This window comes from Macaca fascicularis, chromosome 12 (assembly GCF_037993035.2).
Source record: "Macaca fascicularis isolate 582-1 chromosome 12, T2T-MFA8v1.1".
NCBI classification, from domain to species: Eukaryota; Metazoa; Chordata; class Mammalia; order Primates; family Cercopithecidae; genus Macaca; species Macaca fascicularis.
Window position 1 is genome coordinate 54,546,383 of NC_088386.1, and position 22,689 is coordinate 54,569,071.

Genomic DNA, 22,689 nt, shown 5'->3' on the forward strand with positions numbered 1-22,689 from the left:
TGTTGCCTTCAGCCATATTGCCCATGCTAGTCTTGAACTCCTGGACTTGAGCAATCTTCCCTCCTTGGCCTCCCAAAGTGCTGGGATTACGGGCGAGAGAAGTTTGAGCAAATCTTAGCTGCATTAGATGAATTTCGTATATTGTCCCTTTTACTGCCTCCTAAACAGAAAAATTCTACCCAGGATATTGTATTGTAGGAAGACAGACAGACCTGGATTCAATCCCAAGTCCTTGTTCTTAGTAGCTCTGTTTCCTTGGAAGAGTACTAAATTAATGTCACTAATAGTTGATTTCCTCATTGAGAAAGGAGATAACCTATCTACCATATGGGTCTTTGCGAGGATTGGAAGGAATGTAAAGTGCCTGGCTTCTAGAATATATATGTTGAAAGAATGCTGCCCTTGTCATGTTCCATCAAACTGGTCCTGACATCTGAGATTGGGGTAAATCGCCCCTTCTGCCTTTTATTGTCCTCTCTCCTGTATCATCCTCTTTTGCCTTTAGTCTGTTTTTCACCTGGATAATGGAAAAGGCACCACTGCTTCAGTGCAGGACTCTTGAAATCTAATTGCTTGCAGGCACAGCAGTGCACTTGTAATCCCAACTACTTGGGAAGCAGAGGCTGGAGTATAACTTGAGCCACGGAGTTTGCGATAAGCCTGGGCAGCATAGTGAGACTCCAGTCTCTTAAAAATTTTTTGAACAAAAAAAATCTAATTGCTGACATTTGGACTTGGGTTAGCAAATATTGTTGAAACCATTAAAACCAAATTATTGATAATTGGGATCTGAGTTTGTGAATTGTGGGCATGGCTCTGTAGATGAGCTGAAGTATCATCTACAGCTTCTGTGGGAAGGGTCTTGCCAGATACTTAATTGGTTTTCATTTCCTGAAGTGTGTGTTGCTTCCAGCCAAATGCTTTGTGCTTATTTATTCTTGGTCCTATTGCAGCTTTTATTAAAAGTGATAAAGATCAACCAGTGAACTAAGTTTTAGAGGAGTGTGAAAAGCAGTTCATAAGACAACGAGCTGATACCAAAGGTTTTGGGGAGTGAAGACAGGGAGCCAACGAAGCACCCAAGTGCCCTCAGAGGGGAGGACAGATGTGGCCTGGCTGTAAAAGAGATGCGTTGCAGGGCTCACCTGAGTCCCATAAGATTGTCAGGAAGAAATGATATCAGTGACCAGGTCAAGGAGCTACCCATTAAATAGTTTCTGAGGATGTAATATTTACTAATATTTACCTGGTTTTAGGTTTTACTGTATGCTTACTTTTTCTTATAGTTTGTGATATTTTAACAGGCAAGCAGGTGATTTTACATCTTAACTGTAGCCTGAAATCTTGACTTACTGACACACTGTTGCTGGTAGAGTTCTGTGTGACACCCAGAAAGGAAAAAATAAACCCGTTGAGTTCAACATGTTTCCCCTGAAATGAGCAAGAAACGTATATCAGACTGCTTAAGAGAATCCCATTTTTATTTGGATTTTGACACTCTTTTATTATTTTTATGGTATACTTTTCCTGTTTCTTCCTTTCAACCTGGAAATTATTAGTTTGTGTGCCCTTTGGGCTTTAAAATAAAGTTCCTTTTATTCTGTAGTCATCCCAAGAGCTCTTACTCCCCCAGTTCTCCTGGACTTGTTTTGGTGAGAGAGTGTTCTAGGATCCCTTTCATCATAAGAGGACATTGTATGGGTGGATATGATGACTTTGGGTGGTGATCTTTATTTTTGCAAATGACCTCAGAGGCACTCTGAGTTATTCAGTCTTTCACGCAGTGATTTCATGAGCATTCATAAACATTTGTTTTATACCAGTTTATTGAGCACCAGCCATGTGTTGGGCTCTGGACTAGAGATGTGGTGGATATAAAGGTAAATAAATACTTAGCTCTAAGCTCTGGGGACCTCCCAGTTTGGCAAGAGATGACAACAGTGAAGACATGGAGGTGTCTACAAAGTGTTGTGACCTCATGGAGAAGAGCGAGACTCTCCTTTCGGAAGCTGGTAAGGGTGTGTGTGTGTCCATGTGCGTGTGTCTTTGGAGGAGCCAGGGGTTTTATTCTTTTGGCGGTGATGTCCTGTGACTGTTAAGCAGAAGAGGGATGAAATAAATAGATTTGGGTTCTAGGACGGTAACTGTTTCACACAGTCCTCCTCAGGGTTGAGACTGGGACTCCACGAGTCAAATGTAGTATAGTGGCTTAACTCTGCAGAGAAATGTGCAGTGAGGTGGAGGTTGATTTGAAGAGGTTTTAGGAAAAAGAATCTTTAGGTTGTGGTGACCAGTTTGTACATGAGAATTAGGGAAGGAAGAAAGTGCAGAAGAAAAGAGCTCAAGGCAGGGGCTTCCCAGTCCTTTTAATCTCATGGCACATATAGGAGATTTTTGAACAGCAAATGGGATCAATGAACTGTCCCTCGGGCACTGCCCCAGACCCTGCCCGATGGCCCAGAGAGCTGAAAGAATCCGTATCCTGGCGTACCCTTCACTCATTTTTTGCATGCCATTGGGAAGCTTGCCAAGCTCCAGCTCGGTTTTCTAGATGGGTCAAGATTCAAAATACTCTGTTGTGCCTCATGGCTTTTTCTCCCCAATTTAATTTTCACAGTATTTCCAAGGTGGGTATTATTCCTGTGTTTTGGGTAAGGATTCTATGGTTCTGAAAGGTAGAATGTCAACCCTCATTGGCCCTGGGATTCCAAGTAATGCTGTTTCTGCCCTACCACAGGTGTAGTGTGCAGAGCCTGAGCTCAGGTTGCTGGCCTCAGGAGAGAAAAGAGGATTTTGAAATGGGGCATCTGAGGCAGAAGCTGTGAAGGTCAAGTGTGATAAGGAATGAAAAGTACCTGTTAGTGGCCGGGCATGGTGGCTCACGCCTGTAATCCCAGCACTTTGGGAGGCCAAGGTGGGCAGATCATCAGGTTAGGAGTTCGAGACCAACCTGACCAACATGGTGAAACCCGGTCTCTACTAAAAATACAAAAAAATTAGCTGGGCATGGTGGCATGCACCTGTAATCCCAGCTACTCAGGAGGCTGAGGGAGGAGAATCGCTTGAACCAGGAGGCAGATGTTGCAGTGAGCCGAGATTGTACCACTGTATTATACGACAGAGCAAGACTCAGTCTCAAAAAAAAAAAAGAACCTGTTAGCTTTTGGAAATAGGGTAATTGATGACCTTTGAGCAGAGTCGGCAAACTTTTTCTGTCAAGGGCCAGAAAGTAAATATAATATCTCAGGCTTTGAGGGCCACACAGTCCCTGTTGCGACTATGTAACTCTGCCATCATAGTACAGAGCAGCCTTAGACAATACATAAATGAGTGGTCATGACTGTGTTCCAGTGACATTTTATGTATAAAAACACTCAGTGGTCCAATTGGCCCTGCTGTAGTTGGCCAATGTAACTTTTGCCTTAGGAAAGGAAAGGAGAAATGGAAACTTAGCATTTATTCAGAACTTACCATGTGCTAGACAGTGCATGAACATTTTCAAGCCTGCAGCTTAGGTATGAACCCCTCTTACAGTGAGTTGATGGAGAGCCCCAAGAGCTTAGATATACTTTGCTGAAGGTTAGACCACGCGTTGATAACCAGCTGGGATTTGAACCTCAGTCTAATTCCAAACCTGAGTCATTTTCACTTTACTTCATTGCCACCCGGAATAGTGGCCTTAGATCAGATCACTCTCTAAAGGTGCAGATGGCACAGAAGCCCTCACACTCTGCCTTTCCACCGTATCCTTCACATGACCTTCAGTGAAGCAGTGTTTGCTGCTTTACCTTCCTCTACGCCGAGGGTCCAAGGACTGTCAGGAACACAACCTAAATACAACATAGAAAGTAAAAGGACTCTCCTGTATGTGACGAGACCTCTTAGTTACCATTAAAGCTTGGGTGAACTTCTATTTTTAAATTCAGAATAGCATTAGAATTATAGAGAAGTTGCAAAGAATAATGCAGAGTTCCCATGCACTCCATACCAAGTCTCCCGTTATTAACGTAGAACATTAGTATGACACACTTGTCACAGTTAATGAACTGATATTGACACCTACTAAAGTCTGTACTGTATTCCTGTTTTTTTCTTTTCTTTTTTTTTTTTTTTTGAGACAGAGTCTTGCTCTGTTGCCCAGGCTGGAGTGCAGTGGTGCAATCTCGGCTCACCGCAGGCTCCACCTCCCGGGTTCCCGCCATTCTCCTGCCTCAGCCTCCCGAGTTGCTGGGACTCCAGGCGCCCGCCACCATGCCCGGCTAATTTTTTTGTATTTTTAGTAGAGACGGGGTTTCACCGTGTTAGCCAGGATGGTCTCAATCTCCTGACCTCGTGATCCACCCGCCTCGGCCTCCCAAAGTGCTGGGATTACAGGCATGAGCCACCACGCCTGGCCTATTCCTTTTTCTTTCTTTCTTTCTTTTTTTTTTAAAGCTTATACCCAATGTCTTTTTTCTGTGCCGGTATCCCAGAGGACACCATATTGCATTTAGTTGTCATGTCTTCTTAGACTCTTATTGGCTGTGGCGGTTGCTCAGACTCTCCTTGTTTTGATGACCTTGGCAGTTTTGGGGAGTACTGGGCTGGTATTTTGCAGGTTGCCTCTCTATTGGAGTTTTTTTCTACTGGAGTTTTTCTGTACTAGTGTTTTTCTCATGATTAACTGTAGTTACGGGTTTTGGGACAGAAACCACAGAAGTGAAGTGCCGTCTGCTCCCATCTTTTGATGTACACAGTAGCTTCCTGGCTTATCCCCGTGTTGATTTTGATCACCTGGCCAAGGTAGTGGGTGCCAGGTTACTCCAAGGTGAAGTTACTCGTTTTCCTTCCCTCCTCCTGCCATATATTAACATGAACACATTTGTATGCATGCATAGATGCTGTATGTGGAGTGTGCTGTACTCTCCAGAAGGCAGGAAGTCGCTGTGTGCAGCCCACGCTTAAGGGGCATGGTGGTGTACACCACCACCATGAGAGTGGAGGATCTATGTAAATTGTTTGGAATTTTTCTGCATAGGGGATTTGTCTTGTTTCCCATTTATTTCTATCAGTATGGATTCCCAGGAAGATGAACTCCCAGTGTTGTACTTGGGTGTGATTCAGGAATATGCAAGCCTTTCTGCCCCACTTCGTTGCCTTGTAAACTAAGTGAGGCTGAGATCAGTCCTCTCAGGCGCAGTCAGAATCTGTCCTAAGATGGGGGTAGGGAGTTACTGTGCCTCAGTGGTTTACTTTCTCAATATAGACTGTTAGCCATATGTATATTACCTGAAACCTTAAGGAGAAAGCATTTCTGGCCAGCCCGGAAAGGACACAAGCAAATGTAGCCTTGATGGTGGAGAAACGTCTCCAGCAGGGCTGTGCATCTGAATCAGCATTGAAGCAGCGCCACCTTGTGGTTGATGCTGAATGAGCGGTGTATTCTAGGAACATTTTCTGCCAGGCTCTGTGATTCTTACCCTGTCTGCATGCTGTTCTGGTAGCTAAAGTACTTTAGAAAAGAAGAAATACTTTAAACTCTTAAAGAAAAAGAGAAGCTACCTTCTCACTTCGCCTTTGTACATGACCTGGCACACATACAGCAAACACTTTAAAGTAAAAAGTCTCTGTAGTTACTTTGTTTGACATACTGTTAACCATGTGTTTTCTGGTAAGCCTTTTTGTCTCTGATTGTTCAAAATTGTTCAATAGCTGAGGTGTAGAAGTAGAATAGGTTAGAACCCCAAACCTCTGTCGTATTTTTCTTTGGTATCGGCAGATTGAGGAGTTATTTTAATATTCATTATTCTTTGCCCCCAAATGTCTGCAGATGTTTTTGTACGCATGTGTGAAAGGTTTGAGCTTATGTAGGAAGTAGCCAGGAAGTCTACTGAAGTCCACTGTAATGTGTGGGAATGTGGAGCCAGTTATGATTAACAGCTGTCTGCATCCTGGATTGTTTAACCCATTGTTCACACCCACTCTTCAGAACCAGTGGTGGTGGGGGAGTTGGGAAGATGATTTAATATGACCTGTGGTTGACCTGATCAACTGTTAGCAGGTGCTAACATGGAGATCAGTTTCAGTTGGTTTAAAAAAAAATCAAGAAGCAGCCACTCTGTTGTAATAAATCATCGTATATTCAGGAATTCTAACTTTAATGTAAAATCTTGATCACCTGTTTTAGAGTAAGGTAAGCAATAACTGTAGTTGCTTTAACCAATAAAAATTCGACATCATCCTGAGCTGTAGTGTGTTTAATGTGGAAACCCTGTTCTCTGTTGTGTCCTGAATGCTGAACACTGATGGGAAGTCAGACACGGCAGCTGAGAGGTCACGATGGCCTGGGTTGCTGCAGGGGATGGCAGCAGGCACTCTTATGAGGTGAGCTGTGGCCATGACTCATCTGGCCCCTCTCAGTGATGTCACCGGTTACCTATGTAATCTGTGAGTGCAATTTGTCCTTTTTAGACTCTAAACAGATAATGGCTGAGCCCCCAAATATGGCTTTGCTGCTGCACTTGATGTTTGCAAGAGGGAAGAGGTGTTTCAGATAATGGAAAGCATGTGCTTGCCAGTGTGAGCTCATCACCAGCGAGGTCAGAGGAGGACAGTGCCTCTTACTCACAGGCCCAACCTTCATACTGCCCTTGCTTTCAGTCTCAGGTGCAGCCTATTGTGGGATTGTTAGAGGCCACTTGTGTGTGGTCTGACATGCCAGCCCTCTGACCATGTGTGACAGGATTGTGGGCTACTCCTGACTTCAGAGATAGCATCTTGTACAGATACCTCAGGTGCCAGAGACACCCAGTAGTTGAGTCTGCTGGAGGACACAGACAAGGACATGGGTGACAACAGTGTATGTGCTGTGGGGAAAAGAGGACTGTGGTAGCACGTGTAAGGTTCTAGAATTCAGAGGGTAACAGAAATGAGATGGCAGTCCTTACCAGCAGGGCAGGCACTGTGCGATAGGGAGTAGAGGGTGGTGGACTTGGACTTGAGGGAGTTGTTTTTTTGTTGTTGTTGTTGTTGTTTTTTTAAAGAGAATCTTGAACTTCCATTGAGTATTCTGAAAGGGAGAGATGGACTTTACATGGTAGAGGGACTGTTTTGAGCCTTTTGATGTGGAGAGAAGCATTTTATGCACAAATGATATGAATTTTGCATTGCTATTCAGTGCATTATGGTTAAAAATTTTAAATATGGCTTCCCACAAGCCTTAAAATTCAATGTGTCAATCTTGTGTTTAAAAATTTTTAATTATTTTTAGAATGAATTTCACTTAAAGCTAACAACTATGTATTTCAGGATAGAGTGTGGTGGCACGATGGATCATCACTCACTGCAGCCTCAACCTCCCAAGCTCAAGCGATCCTCCTACCTCAGCCTCCCAAGTAGTTGGGACTAAACAGGCACACACCACAACACCTGGCTAATTTTTGTTTTGTTTTGTAGAGATGGGGTTTCACTATGTTGACCAAGCTGGTCTTGAACTCCTGAGCTCAAGCGATCCTCCTGCTTCTGCTTCCCAAAGTGCTGAGATTATAGGCATGAGCCATTGTACTTGGACTCTCCTTTCTCTTATACTTACATGATGGCAGTTGAGGCCCACCTGGATAAGCCCCTCATTTCAGGATCCTTAACTTAGTCACATCTACACAGATCATTTTTCCAAATCAAGTAGCAAATACCATATGTTCCCGGGAGTATGTCTTTGGGAACTATTGTCAGTTTACCACACCTTCCTAACACAAGGTAACCTCATGGTCTAATAACATGTTTGCCGGCGTGCTAGCTAGCATGTCCACATGTCCTGCCAGGAGAAGAAAAGAGAAGAGCAAAATGGGGCTTCTCCCAGCTGGCTCATCTTTGTAAACAGTCTTCCTTGAAATCCTACCCCATGCTGGCTCACCTCTCGTTGGCTGTGTGGACCTAGCTGCCAAGGAGGCTGGGAAATGCAATTATTTATGCACTTAATTGCACTAGGGTGCTAAAGCATAATTTTCTCCGTTATTGTTGTTGTTTGAGACAGAGTCTCGCCCTTACCACCCAGGCTGGAGTGCAGTGGTGCAATCTTCACTCACTGCAACCTCTGCTTCCCAGGTTCAAGTGATTCTCCTGCCTCAACCTCCTGAGTAGCTGGGGTTACAGGTGCCCGCCACCACGCCTGGCTAATTTTTGTATTTTTAGTGGAGATGGGGTTTCGCCATGTTGGCTGGGTCTCTAACTCCTGACCTCTGGTGATCCGCCTACCTTAGCCTCCCAAAGTGCTAGGATTGTGAGCCACCACACCCAGCAGTTATCAGAAAGGCAATAGCATAATTCATTAATTAGGGAATCCAAAAAGATGTTAATGGTTTAACTAAGATTTTGGGTTACAGAGATTTATATTGTCTGCCAGAGAATTGCTATGGACAGGTATTGCTATGGACAGGAATCATTTGCACTGCCAAGTTTTCTGCAATTTACAGACCTGTAAACTAGTCAATAGAAATTCAGGAGTGTACACGCCTATGGAAAGATAATGCCGGAGGGTCTGCTTTACATAAGCAATACCCTGGCCCACTGAAGGCACACCCTATTATCTCTTTTGTCCCGTTCCAAGTGTTTGATAACTTTTTATTTATTTATTTTTGAGAGAGGCTCTCGTTCTGTTGCCCAGGCTGGAGTGCAGTGGCAGGATCACGGCTCACTGCAGCCTTAACCTCCCAAGTTGAAGTGATCCTGCCACCTCAGCCTCCCAAGTACCTGGGACTACAGGCATACGCCACCACACCCACTTAATTTTTGTATTTGCTGTAGAGATAGGGTTTCACCATATTACCCAGGCTGGTCTGGAACTCCTGGCTCAAGCCATCTGCCTGCCTTGGTCTTTGAAAATGCTGGAATTACAGGTGTGAGCCACTGTGCCTGGCCTATTTTTTAAATAGTGAAAAATTAGGGCTTTCTTACAGAGGTGGAAGGAGATGATAGATGCTGGGGCTGGCCTTTAGCTGTTGCTGTCTCTACATGGGTCAGAGATGTTTACCCAGGATTTGAGACTTGGGTACTTCCTACTGGGTATCACTATTATTGGAGTGGCCAGACCCTCTTTTCTAACTAAAATACATTTTAATGTGTTTTTTTAAATTAACATACAACAAAATTGAACTTTTTTTTCTCATTGTACAGATCTGTGACTGTCAAATGCAGAGCTGTGTAACTACCACAATCAAGATACCAGTTCTTTCACCCCAAAATATTCCCTCCTGCCACTCCTTTGTCGTCAACACCCAACTCCTGACAACCCCTGAACTGTTCTCCAGACCTATAGTTTTGCCTTTTCAGAATGTCACGTTTAGAATTGTGTATAACCTTTTGAGTCTGGCTTCTTTTACTTACCTAATGCGGTTGATTCATTCATGTTGTAGTGGGTATCAATTCTTTGCTTTTTTTTTTTTTTTTCCAGAGTAATACTGTTTCCCAAAGTGGTTCTACCATTTTGCATTTCCACCAACAGTAAGAGGGTTTCAGTTACTTTGCATCTTCAGCAGTTTTTATACTTTGTTTTTTTAAGCTTTAGCCATCCTAAAAGATGTGCAGTGGTAGCTCATTGTCCACACTGGCGCTTTTAATGGTCTCAGTGCAACCTAGTCAGGTTGTAACTATGATCTGTAGCTAATCTTTGGACCTAATCTGATTAAACTCATAAAAAATCCTATTAAGAGCAACAGTGCTTACAGGTGTTTCTCTATGGAGACGGTTACATTCTGCATCTGTGTGCCCTGTTCTTGCTGTTGATCTCCGCACCCTGATCTTGGCCCATGAGTGTAGGTAGAGGATTCGCTTTGTGTGGATGTACGCAGATGCATGCCAGAGCAGGTAGGTGTGAGGATGGGGCTGGAGAATTTCTTTCAGGTGCTTCCTTCTGATGGTGATTTTTTTCTGTGTAGGGTGAAGGGTGGAGCGTGTATGTGTGTGCACCAGAGATTTGTTGGAGAAGGCTGGGGTAGTCTTGACCTGGTCACTGTGGAGGATGGAAACAGAGAGGGCTGTTGAGTGAGACATAGGACTGCTCTGGCTTTACCCTTTCCTGGCTGGTTAGGGAGGGGTCATGGAGCACCTTCTAATCGGTGGAACCTTTCAAGGGACCGGGACCCACGCTCCCCTCACCCCACCTCAACCCCTCCAACACCTCCCCATGCCTCCCTTCACAGTCCTCCCCTTACTTCCAAATCTCCTGCTCTGACAGAAATGAAATGGAATTCTGTAGTAGCCACTGTACTGAGTAAATATTGGAGAAGATACTCCCAAATTATAGGATTTCTTAGAAGTTACTAGTTTATAGCAAATGAGTGTAATTTACTCAAGCAGAAAAAAACTTTTTCTTATTGAAATACGTATTTGTGCGCCACCTGAGTACCTAGCTCTGTGCTAAACACTGTAAGAAAGCTAAACAGAGACAAAGTTATCTTCCTTCAGCTGCTTTTACTACGTTTAGGAAATGGAGTGAAACCCCCTGCCTCCCGCCTCTGAGGTCCCATTCAGTGACGCCGGTCCTCCCCCGCGCCCTAGCCTCACATACAGCTCAGTCGCTGCCTTCCTCCCTCGTGCTGCTGTTTTTCCCAAGTCACTTAACATCACACTCTGTTTTGTCTTCATACTTGAATTTTGAGCTCTCTTGGGCTGTGGGCAAGGTCTTGCATAGCTACTGCAGACAGGCCATGCCAGTGGTTTTCAAACTTGGGTGGGAGGCTGGGTGAGGTGGCTCACACCTGTAATCCCAGCACTTTGGGAAGCTGAGGCGGGTGGATCATTTGAAGTCAGGTGTTCAAGATCAGCCTGGCCAACATAGTGAAACCGTGTCTTTACTAAAAATACAAAAATTTAGCCGGGTATGATGGTGCCTGTCTGTAGGAGGCTGAGGCACAAGAATCACTTGAACCTGGGAGGCAGAGTTTGCAGTGAGCTGAGATCACGCCACTGCACTCCAGCCTGGCGACAGAATGAGATTTTGTCTCAAAACCCAAAAACAATCCTGAGTGGGGCATGGGAATCACTTTGTGGTCTGGAGAGGGGCTGAGAATTTTCATGTCTCTCAAGTCCGCAGGTGGTGCTGTTGCTGTTGGTCCAGGGGCTGGTCTGAACCCACAGGGAGAGAAAATTCTCAAGGATCCTGTCTTCTTTTTGGAGTCAGTTACTTCATGCAGTGGAGGGCTCATTTCCGGCTTGTGCAAATAACAGAAGAGCCCTGTGGCTTAAGGCCTACTTCCTGAGTTCCTTAGACAAACTCTGAAATTAACCATTTTAGGAAGATGGATCTTTCTTCCAGGGATATCTTTAAATCAAAGTTTGTGGCTGTTCAATTGTTTTTAACTCTTTGCTTAACCATTCCTGCAAACCTAAGGAAATCAGCTGCAATTTTTTTTTTTTCTTTTTTTTTTTTTGAGACAGGACCTCACTTTGTCACCTAGGCTGGCAAGAAGTAGGTGGGACTCCAGGCACGCACCACCATGCCCAGCTAATTTTTGTATTTTTTTTTAGTAGAGATGAGGTTTCACCATGCTTCCCAGGCTGGTCCTGAACTCCTGGGCTCAAGTGATCCTCCCACCTCAGCCCCACAAAGTGCTGGGATTATAGGCGTGAGCCACCATGCCCAGCTGGTATTAGATTCTTTATGGTACATTATAATTACTACCAAAGTTAGAGGAAGTAAGAGCTAGAGATTTCCTCCCTGTGAGCTCACAACCAGGCATGAATGAAAATAAGGCTTAGGTGGAGTTCTGCCCATACAGATTTATTAGTAGGCTGTCACAGCGCATCCACACAACCTGCTTTATATACCTGGTGAGGCTCCAGCTTTGTCCTTTTCAGGGGTCTGCTCTGACAGCAGCTTGCATTTAGTGTTTACCTGTAGCACATGAGACAGTATTTCATAGACATTGTGTCAGTGTTTTATTGCTGCCCTGAGAAACTACTACAAGCTTATGCTTATCTTAAATCTATTATCACAATTCTTTAGGACAGAAGTCCAGGCACAGCTGGCTCTCTTCTCTAGGTTTCCTGAGGCCAAAATCAAGACAGTAGCAGGGTTGTGTTCTGTTAAGGCTCAGGAGATGAACCACTTCCAGGCTCATTCAGGAGGGCAGAATTTGGTTCCATGTGGCTGTAGGATTTCTGTCCCCATTTCTTCCTTTCCTTTCCTTCCCTTTCCCTTCCTTTTCCCTTCCGTTTCCCTTCCGTCCGTCCGTCTTGCTCTGTCGCCCAGGCTGGAGTTTAGTGATGTGATCTCGGCTCACTGCAACTTCCAACTCCTGGGCTCAAGCGATTCTCCTGCCTCAGTCTCCCGAGTAGCTGGGATTACAGGTGCCCACCACCATGCCCAGCTAATTTTTGTATTTTTAGCAGAGATGGGGTTTCACCATGTTGGTCAGGCTGGTCTTGAACTCTTGACCTCAGGTGATCCACCCACCTCAGCCTCCCAAAGTGCTGGGATTACAGGCGTGAGGTACTGTGCCTGGCCTGGGTCCCCATTTCTTTACTGGCTGTCAGCTGAGGATTCTTCTCAACTTCAGAGGCTGCCTGCATTCCTGTTTGTGGTTCCCTTCCTTCATCTTCAATGCCAGAAAGGTGGCTTCCTTCTCACACTTTAGTATCTGACCCTCCCTCCTGCCTCATCTCACTTCTGCTTTCGAGGGTCTGTGTGATTATAGTAAGCCTACCCAGATAATCCAGGATAATCTATTTTAAGGTCATCTAATTAGTATTCTTAATTCCATCTGCAGAGTCCCTACGTGGCTGTACCCAGATTGTGTTTGATTCAGTAATGAGGGGATGGGAATCTTGGAGTGGTATCTTTAGAATTTGGCTCACCAAAGGCAGAATTCAGGTTTTCCCGCCATTTTACATCAGGGATCTAACAATTCCTAGGAATCAGCAGCTGGACCTGGGGCCATTTACTTATCAAACCTGGGCACCATTTTTACCTTGAGCCTTATATTTCTGAGGCTGATTACATTCTGGCCTGCTAGATTTTTATACTTGAGTCACACACAGGCAGAGTGTTTCTGACATTTCCAGTCAGCCCTCATACCTCAAATATCATGCATTTCACCGCTGAAAATGTTCCATCAGCTGTAATACTAATTAACAAAGTCAGTAATTTAACCAATGTGAAAGCCCATTTCTGACCCAAAGTATACTAATTAACATAACCTGCTGTTGGTTGGTGAAGAGGTGAGCTAGCTGACTGACTTGCAGTAGTGTCTCTTGAGTGTGGCTTTTTGATTAAAAGCCGGTGAACTACTCTTGGAGCCTGTCTTCCAGATTAAGACAACTCGTTGCCTTTAGGCAGTTGCTTACAGCCACTGGACATACATTTATATCCCAGCTTATGTTGAAGTGTTTTGAAATAAAATTCAAATGATATAGTAGACTCTTGTCATCTTAACCGAGAGCATCGAGAGAGCTCAGTCATGTCTGTGGTTCTCAGCTTTGTGCCTGGTATGCAGTGGATGTGTCACAGATATTTGTTGAGTAAATAAAATGAATTAATGCATTTCCATGCTTTCATATAAAACAATTTTAGTATACGAACAGCATGACAGATTGCATTGGAAAAAAGCAGAAATATTATTCAAGTTACTTTGTTGTACTAGGAGCTTATTGTACTCATGATACTATAAACATGTAGACTACAAACTGGGACTTGAAAGTGTTAACATTTATTTTAATGATGCCTTATTGAAAGGAGCATGGCTACAAAAAAAATCCCATCAAAAAGTGGATGAAGGACATGAAGAGACACTTCTCAAAAGAAGACATTTACATGGCCAACAAACATAAAAACAGCTCAACGTCACTGATCATTAGAGAAATGCAAATCAGAACCACAATGAGATACCATCTCACGTCAGTCAGAATGGCAGTTATTAAAAAGCCAACAAACAGATGCTGGTGAGGCTGCGGAGGAACAAGAACTCTTTTACACTGTTGCTGGGAATGTAAATTAGTTCAACCATTGTGGAAGACAGTGTGGCAATTCCTCAAGGATCTAGAACCAGAAATACCATTTGACCCAGCAATTCCATTACTAGGTATATACCCAAAAGAACATAAATCATTCTGTAAAGACATGTGCACACATATGTTTATTGTGGCACTATTCACAATAGTAAAGATGTGGAATCAACCCAAATGCCCATCAATAATAAACTAGATAAAGAAAGTATAGTACCATGGAATACTATGCAGCCACAAAAAGGAACAAGATCATTCCCTTTACAGGGACATGGATGTAGTAATGAGAACACAGGGACACGTGGAGAAGAACAACACATACCGGGGCTTGTCGGGGCACGGGTGGGAGGGAGAGCATCAGGATAAATAGCTAATGCATGCAGGGCTTAACACCTAGGTGATGGGTTGATAGGTGCAGCAAACCACCGTTGCCATGTTTACCTGTATAATAAACCACATTTTGCACATGTATCCTGGAACTTAAAATACAATTTGGAAAAAAGGAGCATGGCTCCGTTTTGATATACTGTTTTCCTCCTAGATTGTGAACATTTACATCCTCACAATGTCTTAGGCGTTGCACCAATGAATAAAGGCTGTCCGCCCTTTCCCAGTGGATCCTTGCAGATGAGGTATTTGAAATAAATAAAAGGAGGCGTACTAAGAGTGGTATCAGGTGACTTTTGTATTCTCCTCACCATCAGCAGGTGACACTTTTTTTCTCTTGCCTTCTGTTTTTTTCTTCCCTAGAATTGCAGTCTGAATTTCCCTAGATCTCACTTGTCTTTGGATTAGGATGAGGTCCCAGTAGTAGTAACTCAAATCGCACTGATGTGTTGCCACTACCTTTTTATACAAGGCCCCAGGCCCCTGTAAAAGTGTTCCTGGATGCTTCTGGAAGTACCCAGAGGGTGTCTGCTGGGATAGCTGGTGCACTTCTCTTTCCAGGTACCTTGTCCTTCATCCACACCCTGCACCCCGGGAGTTGTGGGGGGCCTGGTGCTGCCTTTTGTCATTCCCTGGAGGAGAGCTGTCAGCAGTTTAGTTATTTAATCCCCTTCTGCCTCTCATGGGAGATATCCAAGGGATGGATGCCAGGCAGTGTTTGAAATTGCCCTCCTGTTTGGCCAAGGTTTTCCACTTTGGTCAGTTCATTTTCTGTCTCCTTCCCCCAGGGTGAATCTTCCCAAGAAGCTCTTACCCTGTAAGATGGTGTCTTTGGGCAGTGCCTTCTGTCCCCCAGCTGTGCCTCAACTTAGGCAAGGGACAAAACCACAGGGAATCAGCCCATGTTCCTATTACAAAGACTCCTTTTATGTCGCAGACTTGGGTAGGCCAAGTCGTCTTTTTTCAGTCCCTAAGTGCATGTCGCTTCATTCTCCTCCCTCACCAAGCACTCATTTGTTCTTGGGGGGGGTGGTGCAGGTACTAGAGGAAGAGGGGTCACACTTTTGAAGCTCTGTCTGGATGTCTTGCTCCTTAAAATCCAAGACTCATCTGGTAGTTTACCACAGTTTGCCATTAGGAATTGGCTATTTAATGCCATTTGCCTTAGTGGTAAAGGTTCCCCCTGCCCCCCGAAATATTCTCTTTTCTCTTTATTTTCCTCATCTTGTGAAATTTCCCACTGTGGAATGAAAACCTAGATCAGATAAAATCGGCAGGAACCTTTACTGTGAAAGTTCAGGATGCTAAAAAATCCCTAAAATGATTGATAACACACAGTGTCACTTTTCACAGTCTCCAGATACCATGAAAAATGTAAGATCTACTTTAAATGCAATAAGTAGCCTCAGGTGTTCTGTGTCCCAAATATTGCTTTCATATAAATATATAATTATCTTTAACTGAAACACTCAGAAATGAAAAGAATCCCTGCCCTTCTCCCTTTCACTGCCTCGAGATAAAGCTGGGTTTGGTTTATTTCTACCATCCCTTTTAAAAAATACTCCTTATGTGGCAGTTTCTAAGCAGCAAAATAGTCAGCTGTGTGATTAAAATGTCAAAAAGCGGGAAAACTGGCCGCTGGGAAAGTCTATTTGGAGATTTATATAAAGGCAGAATTCTGAATGGTGGACTGCTATACCTCCTGGGCTTCTGAGTGGAGTGATTAAGGGAGGGTTCTGACCACATCCTTCCAGACTGACACAGGCCCTGCTACACAATTAAAGAAGCTGACAGGTGCTTGGGTTTTGAGGTTTTGGTTTTTTGTTTGTTTGTTTGTTTTTTCTTTCTTTCTTTTGCAAGCTGCATACTTGGCACCTATGAGTTTATGGCTGTTTAACATATTTTTGGCACTTTGTTGTTTTTAATTTTAAGGGTCTTTTATAACTTTGAGATCTACTTTCCCCTGTATCACATAGTGGAGATTATGAGGGGAGGGGCAGTGGCTTGGGGAAATTGGAATGAGGAGAAGGATCTAGAGTTCAGATGAAGTAGCTTTAATTTATGATGGAGGATAATGCCCGTTTATCTTAATCTTGTAAACGGAACACGTTGGTGCTCCACTCACACCAAGTGGGTGCACCCCACTTAAACCTGACCACTGGAGTGGGTGGTGAACAGTGGTCTTCCCTAGAGACCCCATTTGTGCTACCAAAGTGTCATCTGTGGTCCCAGCCCACACCTTGAACATCAGAATCTGCATTTGAAGCCTGGGCACATTACAGCTGGAAAAGTGGCAGCAACAGGATACCAGTGCCGGGGCAGCGGGGGACTGGGAGCCCAGCCCTGGAGACGTGTCAGCTCCTAGAGGAGCTGGTTGTCAGCTAATACCTGATGGTCTTTCCTTGTTCTTGTTGTTGTTGTTTATGTTTTTATCCACAGACAAGTCTTGTCTTGTTTTTAAGAGCCTCCTGCCTTAAAACATACCCAGTAGCTGGAATATCATGCTTTCTGGGTAATTATTATGTAGTATTACATTCTGGTTAATTTGGGGGGATTCACCTTATAACACTTGGTTTAATTGAAGGGGGAAGTTAAAAGTAGCTTATGCTTGAGTATTTTGTTTTAAACAAAAAGTTGTGAGGGGAAAGGTGCTGGGCAGTAGTTTTCCCCGAGGAGGGGTTTGGGGAGATGGATTTTTCAGTCTAGATCTCTGCTGATCAGGACTGTGGCCGCTTTATGTGGGAGAGTGTTCCATATAGATGGCACAGTGATTAGTGTCATTGTGGTTTAATAGGTGGTCATGTGAGATTAGTGCTTGGTGACTGTGATGGCTCCTGACCATGTGGCCTGCAGCTATTCTGTAGCCACAGCCTGTTTAGCTGCCCACATCATGGGCTCCAAGTGTCCCCTGTCCCAGTAGCCTTTTGTGTAATAGAGGCAGTATTACTTTTCTTTCTGTAGGGCGTTTCTTCTTTTCTCTCATTCCCTAGTTTGTTTTTTAAAGAGACAGGGTTGCACAATCATAGCTCATTGCAGCCTCAAACTCCTGGGTTCAAGCAATCCTCCCAAGTAGCTGGGACTACAGGTGTGCACCACCGTGCCCAGCTCAGAGTTCCTTTCTTAACCTGTGTCAGTCGCTGTCTTTCAGGGTAGGTCTTTCCTCACCTGCCTGGTGTTCCTTGGCTCCTTATTTGTATATAAGGTGCTAAAAGCTGATTGAAAGGGGTATGTTGAGGGCAAGCTGTGCTGCAGCATGATGGTCAGGGATCTCCCTTTCTTGGGGTAGAGGAGTCCCCACCTGTGACTATCTTTAGGCCTTCTTCTCTTGATGAGCTTCTCCAGAGAGGAATCCTCCCATCTCTTCTGCCGTGGCCTGTAAGCTTTGCTGTCAGATCTCATAACTGGGGGCTGGGGTGGGGGAGATACATCTCGGGCCCATCAGTCTGCATATAGCATTTTTCTTAATCTACTTTTTCCTTAGCAGTTACAAGTTTTAAAAAAAACACGAAAAGAAAAGAGCACTCATGAGTTTAGCTCTTGAATCTCTCTCCATGTTCTTAGAATTGAGCCTTTTTCCAGAGAATAAACTTGGCCTCCAGGATGAGGGAGTGGAAGGGATGCTCCAGGCTTAAGAAATGCTGGGGTGGGGGGTCTCACTTTTCCTTCAGTAGTTTTCAACCAGCCGCGCTACTGGATGTCACCCATGCCCCTGCCTTCCGACGGGCCTGCTGTCACGAAGGCCTCTGGCCTGGGCTCCCCCTCCCCCCGCCCCCACTCAACACTAACCTTTATGCTCTGTCTGCTCCACTGCTCCTTGGCAGTCTGTTTCCTACATTCAGAGGCTTGGTTTCTGGCCAGTGGCTCTTTCTCCTTTCCTTACTGGTCTCTGTTTAATCTTTTTGCTACAACTTTAATGTTGTTTTGAGAGTGAGTGGAGGCAAACACATATCATCTGTTCGGTTCAATGCAAAGTATGCACAAATTCTCTAATGAGTGATTGTGAGGGGACAATAAAACCTATGGCTATAAATTTATCTTGTTTTATAGCATTTGAGGTTCAGCTGTTTGTGAAAAGCAATTTAAATACAAGGATCATGCAAGAGAACAGTTGTTTATATTCACTTAACATTTCCTCTAGTGAAAGGGAAGATCAGAGACAAGTAGGATGCATACATGATTTGCTGCCTCTGCAGCCAGCGTCCATGGATGTTGATGACTGGGTGGTGGAAGTTCCCAGTGCCTGGGCTTTTTCTAGAATTGCATGTTTAATCCAGATTTCATAGTTGTAGAAGTGCTCAATGGTGATTCAGGGCATGGGCTTCAAAACTGCATAGACCAGGGTGTGAATTCCTTCCTGCTTTGCCATGTGTGGGCCGTGTTCAGATGAGAACAACTTATTTGAACTTCAGTTTCCTGACCTAAAAATGAAGGAAATTGTACTTTTCTCCCAAAGTTGTTAGGAATGAGTGAATTAATGTATGTGTGTGCTTTGCCTTGTGTGACCACTGAATATATGTTTTACTTACTTTGGTATATTCTAGGTCTCCTTTCGTATGTGACATTCCTGTGATTTACTGTGCCTGGGAACCAAGTGGGCCTGGTCTTTTTGCGTGGGTTTTCCCCTTTTAGCAAGAGGTTCATTCACTCACCTTTAGGGTCTGGGACATAGTAAGGCCTGAGTTAGGGGACATGAGGAGGGAGGGGTTTTGTTTTGTTTTGTTTGAGACAGAGTCTCACTCTGTCGCCCAGGCTGGAGTGCAGTGGCGTGATCTCAGCTCACTGCAACCTCTGTCTGCCAGGTTCAAGCGATTCTCATACCTCAGCCTCCCAAGTAGCTGGGACTACAGGTGCACGCCACCATGCCCAGCTAATTTTTTTTTTTAAGTAGAGATGGTGTTTCACTATGTTACCGGAACTTGTGAGGCAGTCCGCCCGCCTTGGCCTCCCAAAGTGCTGGGATTACAGGTGTGAGCCACCGTGCCAGGCCTGGGTGCAGTATTTGAACCTAGGTCTGCCCAACTCACGAGTCCCTGCGTTGAGCATCCTGGCTTCTCAGGGTTGAGTCTTTCTGTGAGTGAGGGATTGGATCTGAATAGAACCGTTCCAAGACAATTAAGCAGGCAGGCACGTGGATGCTTTCTGAAGGCTCTGGGTGACACTGGGTTCCAGGATCCAGACATTTACAATAACCATCATACATTAATGAAATAGCCCACATTTTAAGAAAGTGCTTACTATTAGAGAATATTTTTAAAGACTCTGCTGGGTAGGTAGATTGGAGCCTGGAAATAGATCTCTTTAGATTTGCTGTTACTGTACCCTAAAGAGTTAAGGGGAGCAGAAATACAGGCACTTGTTGAACAGTGGCCATGCCTTCTCATTGGACAAATCATCAGGCAATAATAACAAAGAGATTTACCGCCTCAGGTCCTTCAAATGGACGAGGGCAGATGAAGGGAAAAGATATCAGCAGTTTATTTTACCTTAGGGAGTAAGTGGCAAACCAGAAGTGTATATGAGTTCTTGTCTTTGAGTTCTTATCTTTGTTCTGGTTCCTTTTTTTCTTTTCTTTTCTTTTCTTTTTTCTTTGAGAGAGGGTCTTGCTCTGTCACCTTGGCTGGAGTGCAGTGGTGCAATCACGGCTTACTGCAACCTCCAACTTCTGGGCTCACGAGACCCTCCTACCTCAGCCTCCTGAGTAGCTGGGACTACAGGCAAACACCACTATGCCCAGCTAATTGATTCAATTTGTATCTGCCCTATTCAGGCCCTTCTTTCTAGTTTATGTCTCTTACACAGCAAGTAGTTTAGCTCCACCCCCAAACCCCCACAAGTCTTTTTCCCTATGCATATTTACATGTGGAGATATATATATATATATATATATATATATATGTTGTAGATAAAGTCTGGACACTGTTGAATAGCCTACATCCCACACTTAGATTGCAATTATATGTTCCCTTCCCCTGTAACCATTCCATTTTAATCTTTGTAAAAGTTCCCTTTATGACAGGGTTAAATTATGAAGACTGCCATGTGATTAAATACTACATGAATAATTTAAAAGGGATGGTTCCTAAAGTTTGAAACACCATTCTTATTTGTAAAGTAGTATTAGCTTATTTGATAACAGTCTAGTTTAAGATGTAGTACACCCATGTAGCTGGCTAGGAATTAGATTATTTTTATAGTAGTATAAATGCTTTCGCAGTATGCCTTTAGATGGCAGCATCTCTCACCGTAAACCATCTTTTGAACAGAATTTCTTAGATGCAGAAGGCATTTGAGACAGAAGGATGGTCTGTCTGCATCACCCCATCATGATGCAGTGGTGGAACTGGGCCCCTGGGACTGTCAGAGCTATGGCCCAGGGCTGAGAAGAGGGGAGAGTTGTAGATTCCTGCCTGCATGTCTTCCACTACCCCTTCTCTTACTGATGTAAAATGTTTCCTATCTCTGTGGTCTTGCTAAAAGCCACTTTAAGGCAACCAAGGAACACAAGAATCAAGGGAGTGATTTTGGACCAAAATGTAACAGAAAGGCATATTTTCTTTATTTTGAGACATGGTTTCACCCTGTTGCCCAGGCTAGAATGCAGTGGTGTGATCTTGGCTCACTGCAACCTTTACCTCCTGGGCTCAAGTGATCCTCCCACCTCAGCCTCCTGAGTAGCTTGGACTTCAGGCACACATCACTATGCCCAGCTAACTTTGTTTATTTTTTATAGAGACAAGGTCTTCACTGTGTTGCCCAGGCTTGTCTCAAACTCCTGGGCTCCAGTGATCCTTCTGCATTGGCCTAAGTGCAAGAATTACACGTGTGAGCCACCACGCCTAGCCTTTTAATTTTTTTTAAGCAGTTTTGTTTAGGTATAATTCACATCCATACAGATCACCCATTTAAAGCATACAGTAGACTAATTTTAAATATATTCATAGAGTTGTACAGCCATCCCTACGAGCTAATTTTAGAACATTTGTTTACTCTAGAAAGAAGTCACATATCCTTACCATTACCCCACAGGCCTGCATAGCCTGCATAACCCCCAGCCCCTGGCAACCATTTATACTTTCTGAAAGATTTGGCTATTCTAGGCATGACATATGAATGGAATCATGTAGATCCTTTGTGACTGGCTTCTTTCACTTAGCAGAATGTTTTCAAGCTTTATCCATGTTGTAGCATGAATCAATACTTCATTCCTTTCTACTGCCCAATAATATTCCATTGTGTGAGCAAAGCACATTTTGTTGTCATCATTTGACATACCTTTAGCTAGTACAAATGGCATTACTATGAGCATTTGGGTACAAGTTTTTGTGTGAACATATATCCCCATAGGAGTAGAACTGCAGGGCCATGTAGTAACTCTGCCCTTAACCTTTTGAACAACTGCCAAACTGTTTTCCAAAATGGCTGCATCATTGCATGTGAGGGTTCCATCCAGTCTTACGAAGAATTCCAGATTTTCTGATGATAAGCCGGGACTGTGGGAACAGGAGGTGGGAGATAAGCCTGTCGGTCTCTCGTATGTCTGACCAGCTGACTGGCTGCTGTGCCGCGCACAGTTACTGTGCGTCACTAGCTAGATAAGATACCTGCAGAGCATGCTGCTGTTACAGGCTGGCTGTTTGTAATCTTGCCTCCCAACTTTAGAGATACCAAGCAACCAAATCATCTTTGTCTCATCCTTGTGCCAGTTAGAGGAAAATCATAAAACCCTTCGTCACAAGCCGTCCAGGTTTGAACATGTCAGAATCACCCACTTGACCAGCGAAGACAGCTGTAGTGACTTCACAGCAAGAGAGCAGCTTTTGTTTTTGTTAGGGTTTACATTCTCAAATCTGAGCTTACCCTTTTCTTCTTTGGCAGGCCAGACTGGACGTTCCCTCGCCTGTACTGAAATTACGTGTGTGTGTGTGTGTGTGTGTGTGTGTGTGTGTGTGTGTGTGTGTGTATGTTTAAGGGAGGGGAAGGGACTGGCTCTTCCTCTAGGCATATTTGGGTCCTGGTAAGGACACACACTGTACATTCCAAGGCTTTGTTTGCATCTGGAAAACATTAGCCACACTCAGAGATCTTTCCCACTACAGGTCCCGTCAGGAAGCCCAAGTATGTGGAAAGCCCCAGAGTGCCTGGAGATGCAGTTATAATGCCATTCAGAGAAGTATCCAAGCCAACAGAGCCTGATGAGCATGGTAAGAACATGTTTTCAATGATTCCCCCCTCCCCCAACCAAAGATTTTATACAATGACACTTCATTTCTGAATTAAACTTGAGTGCCCTTGCTGTACTGCTTTGCTGAGAATGTATTTGGGAGC

At 44.1% G+C, this 22,689-nt stretch overlaps 1 protein-coding gene across 31 annotated transcripts in view; it reads left to right on the forward strand.

The window, feature by feature from the left end:
• Nucleotides 1–22,689, forward strand: part of TANC1 (tetratricopeptide repeat, ankyrin repeat and coiled-coil containing 1) — a 265,441-nt gene that overhangs the window by 145,698 nt on the left and 97,054 nt on the right. For 30 of the 31 annotated variants that reach the window (XM_065525539.2, XM_065525540.1, XM_065525538.1 and 27 more), the window contains one exon: nt 22,461–22,565. In XM_065525539.2, coding sequence (XP_065381611.1) covers nt 22,461–22,565 — 105 coding nt within the window. Of the gene's footprint in view, nt 1–22,460; nt 22,566–22,689 lie in introns of those variants that run through there. The other variant, XM_074009211.1, reaches the window with a different exon arrangement.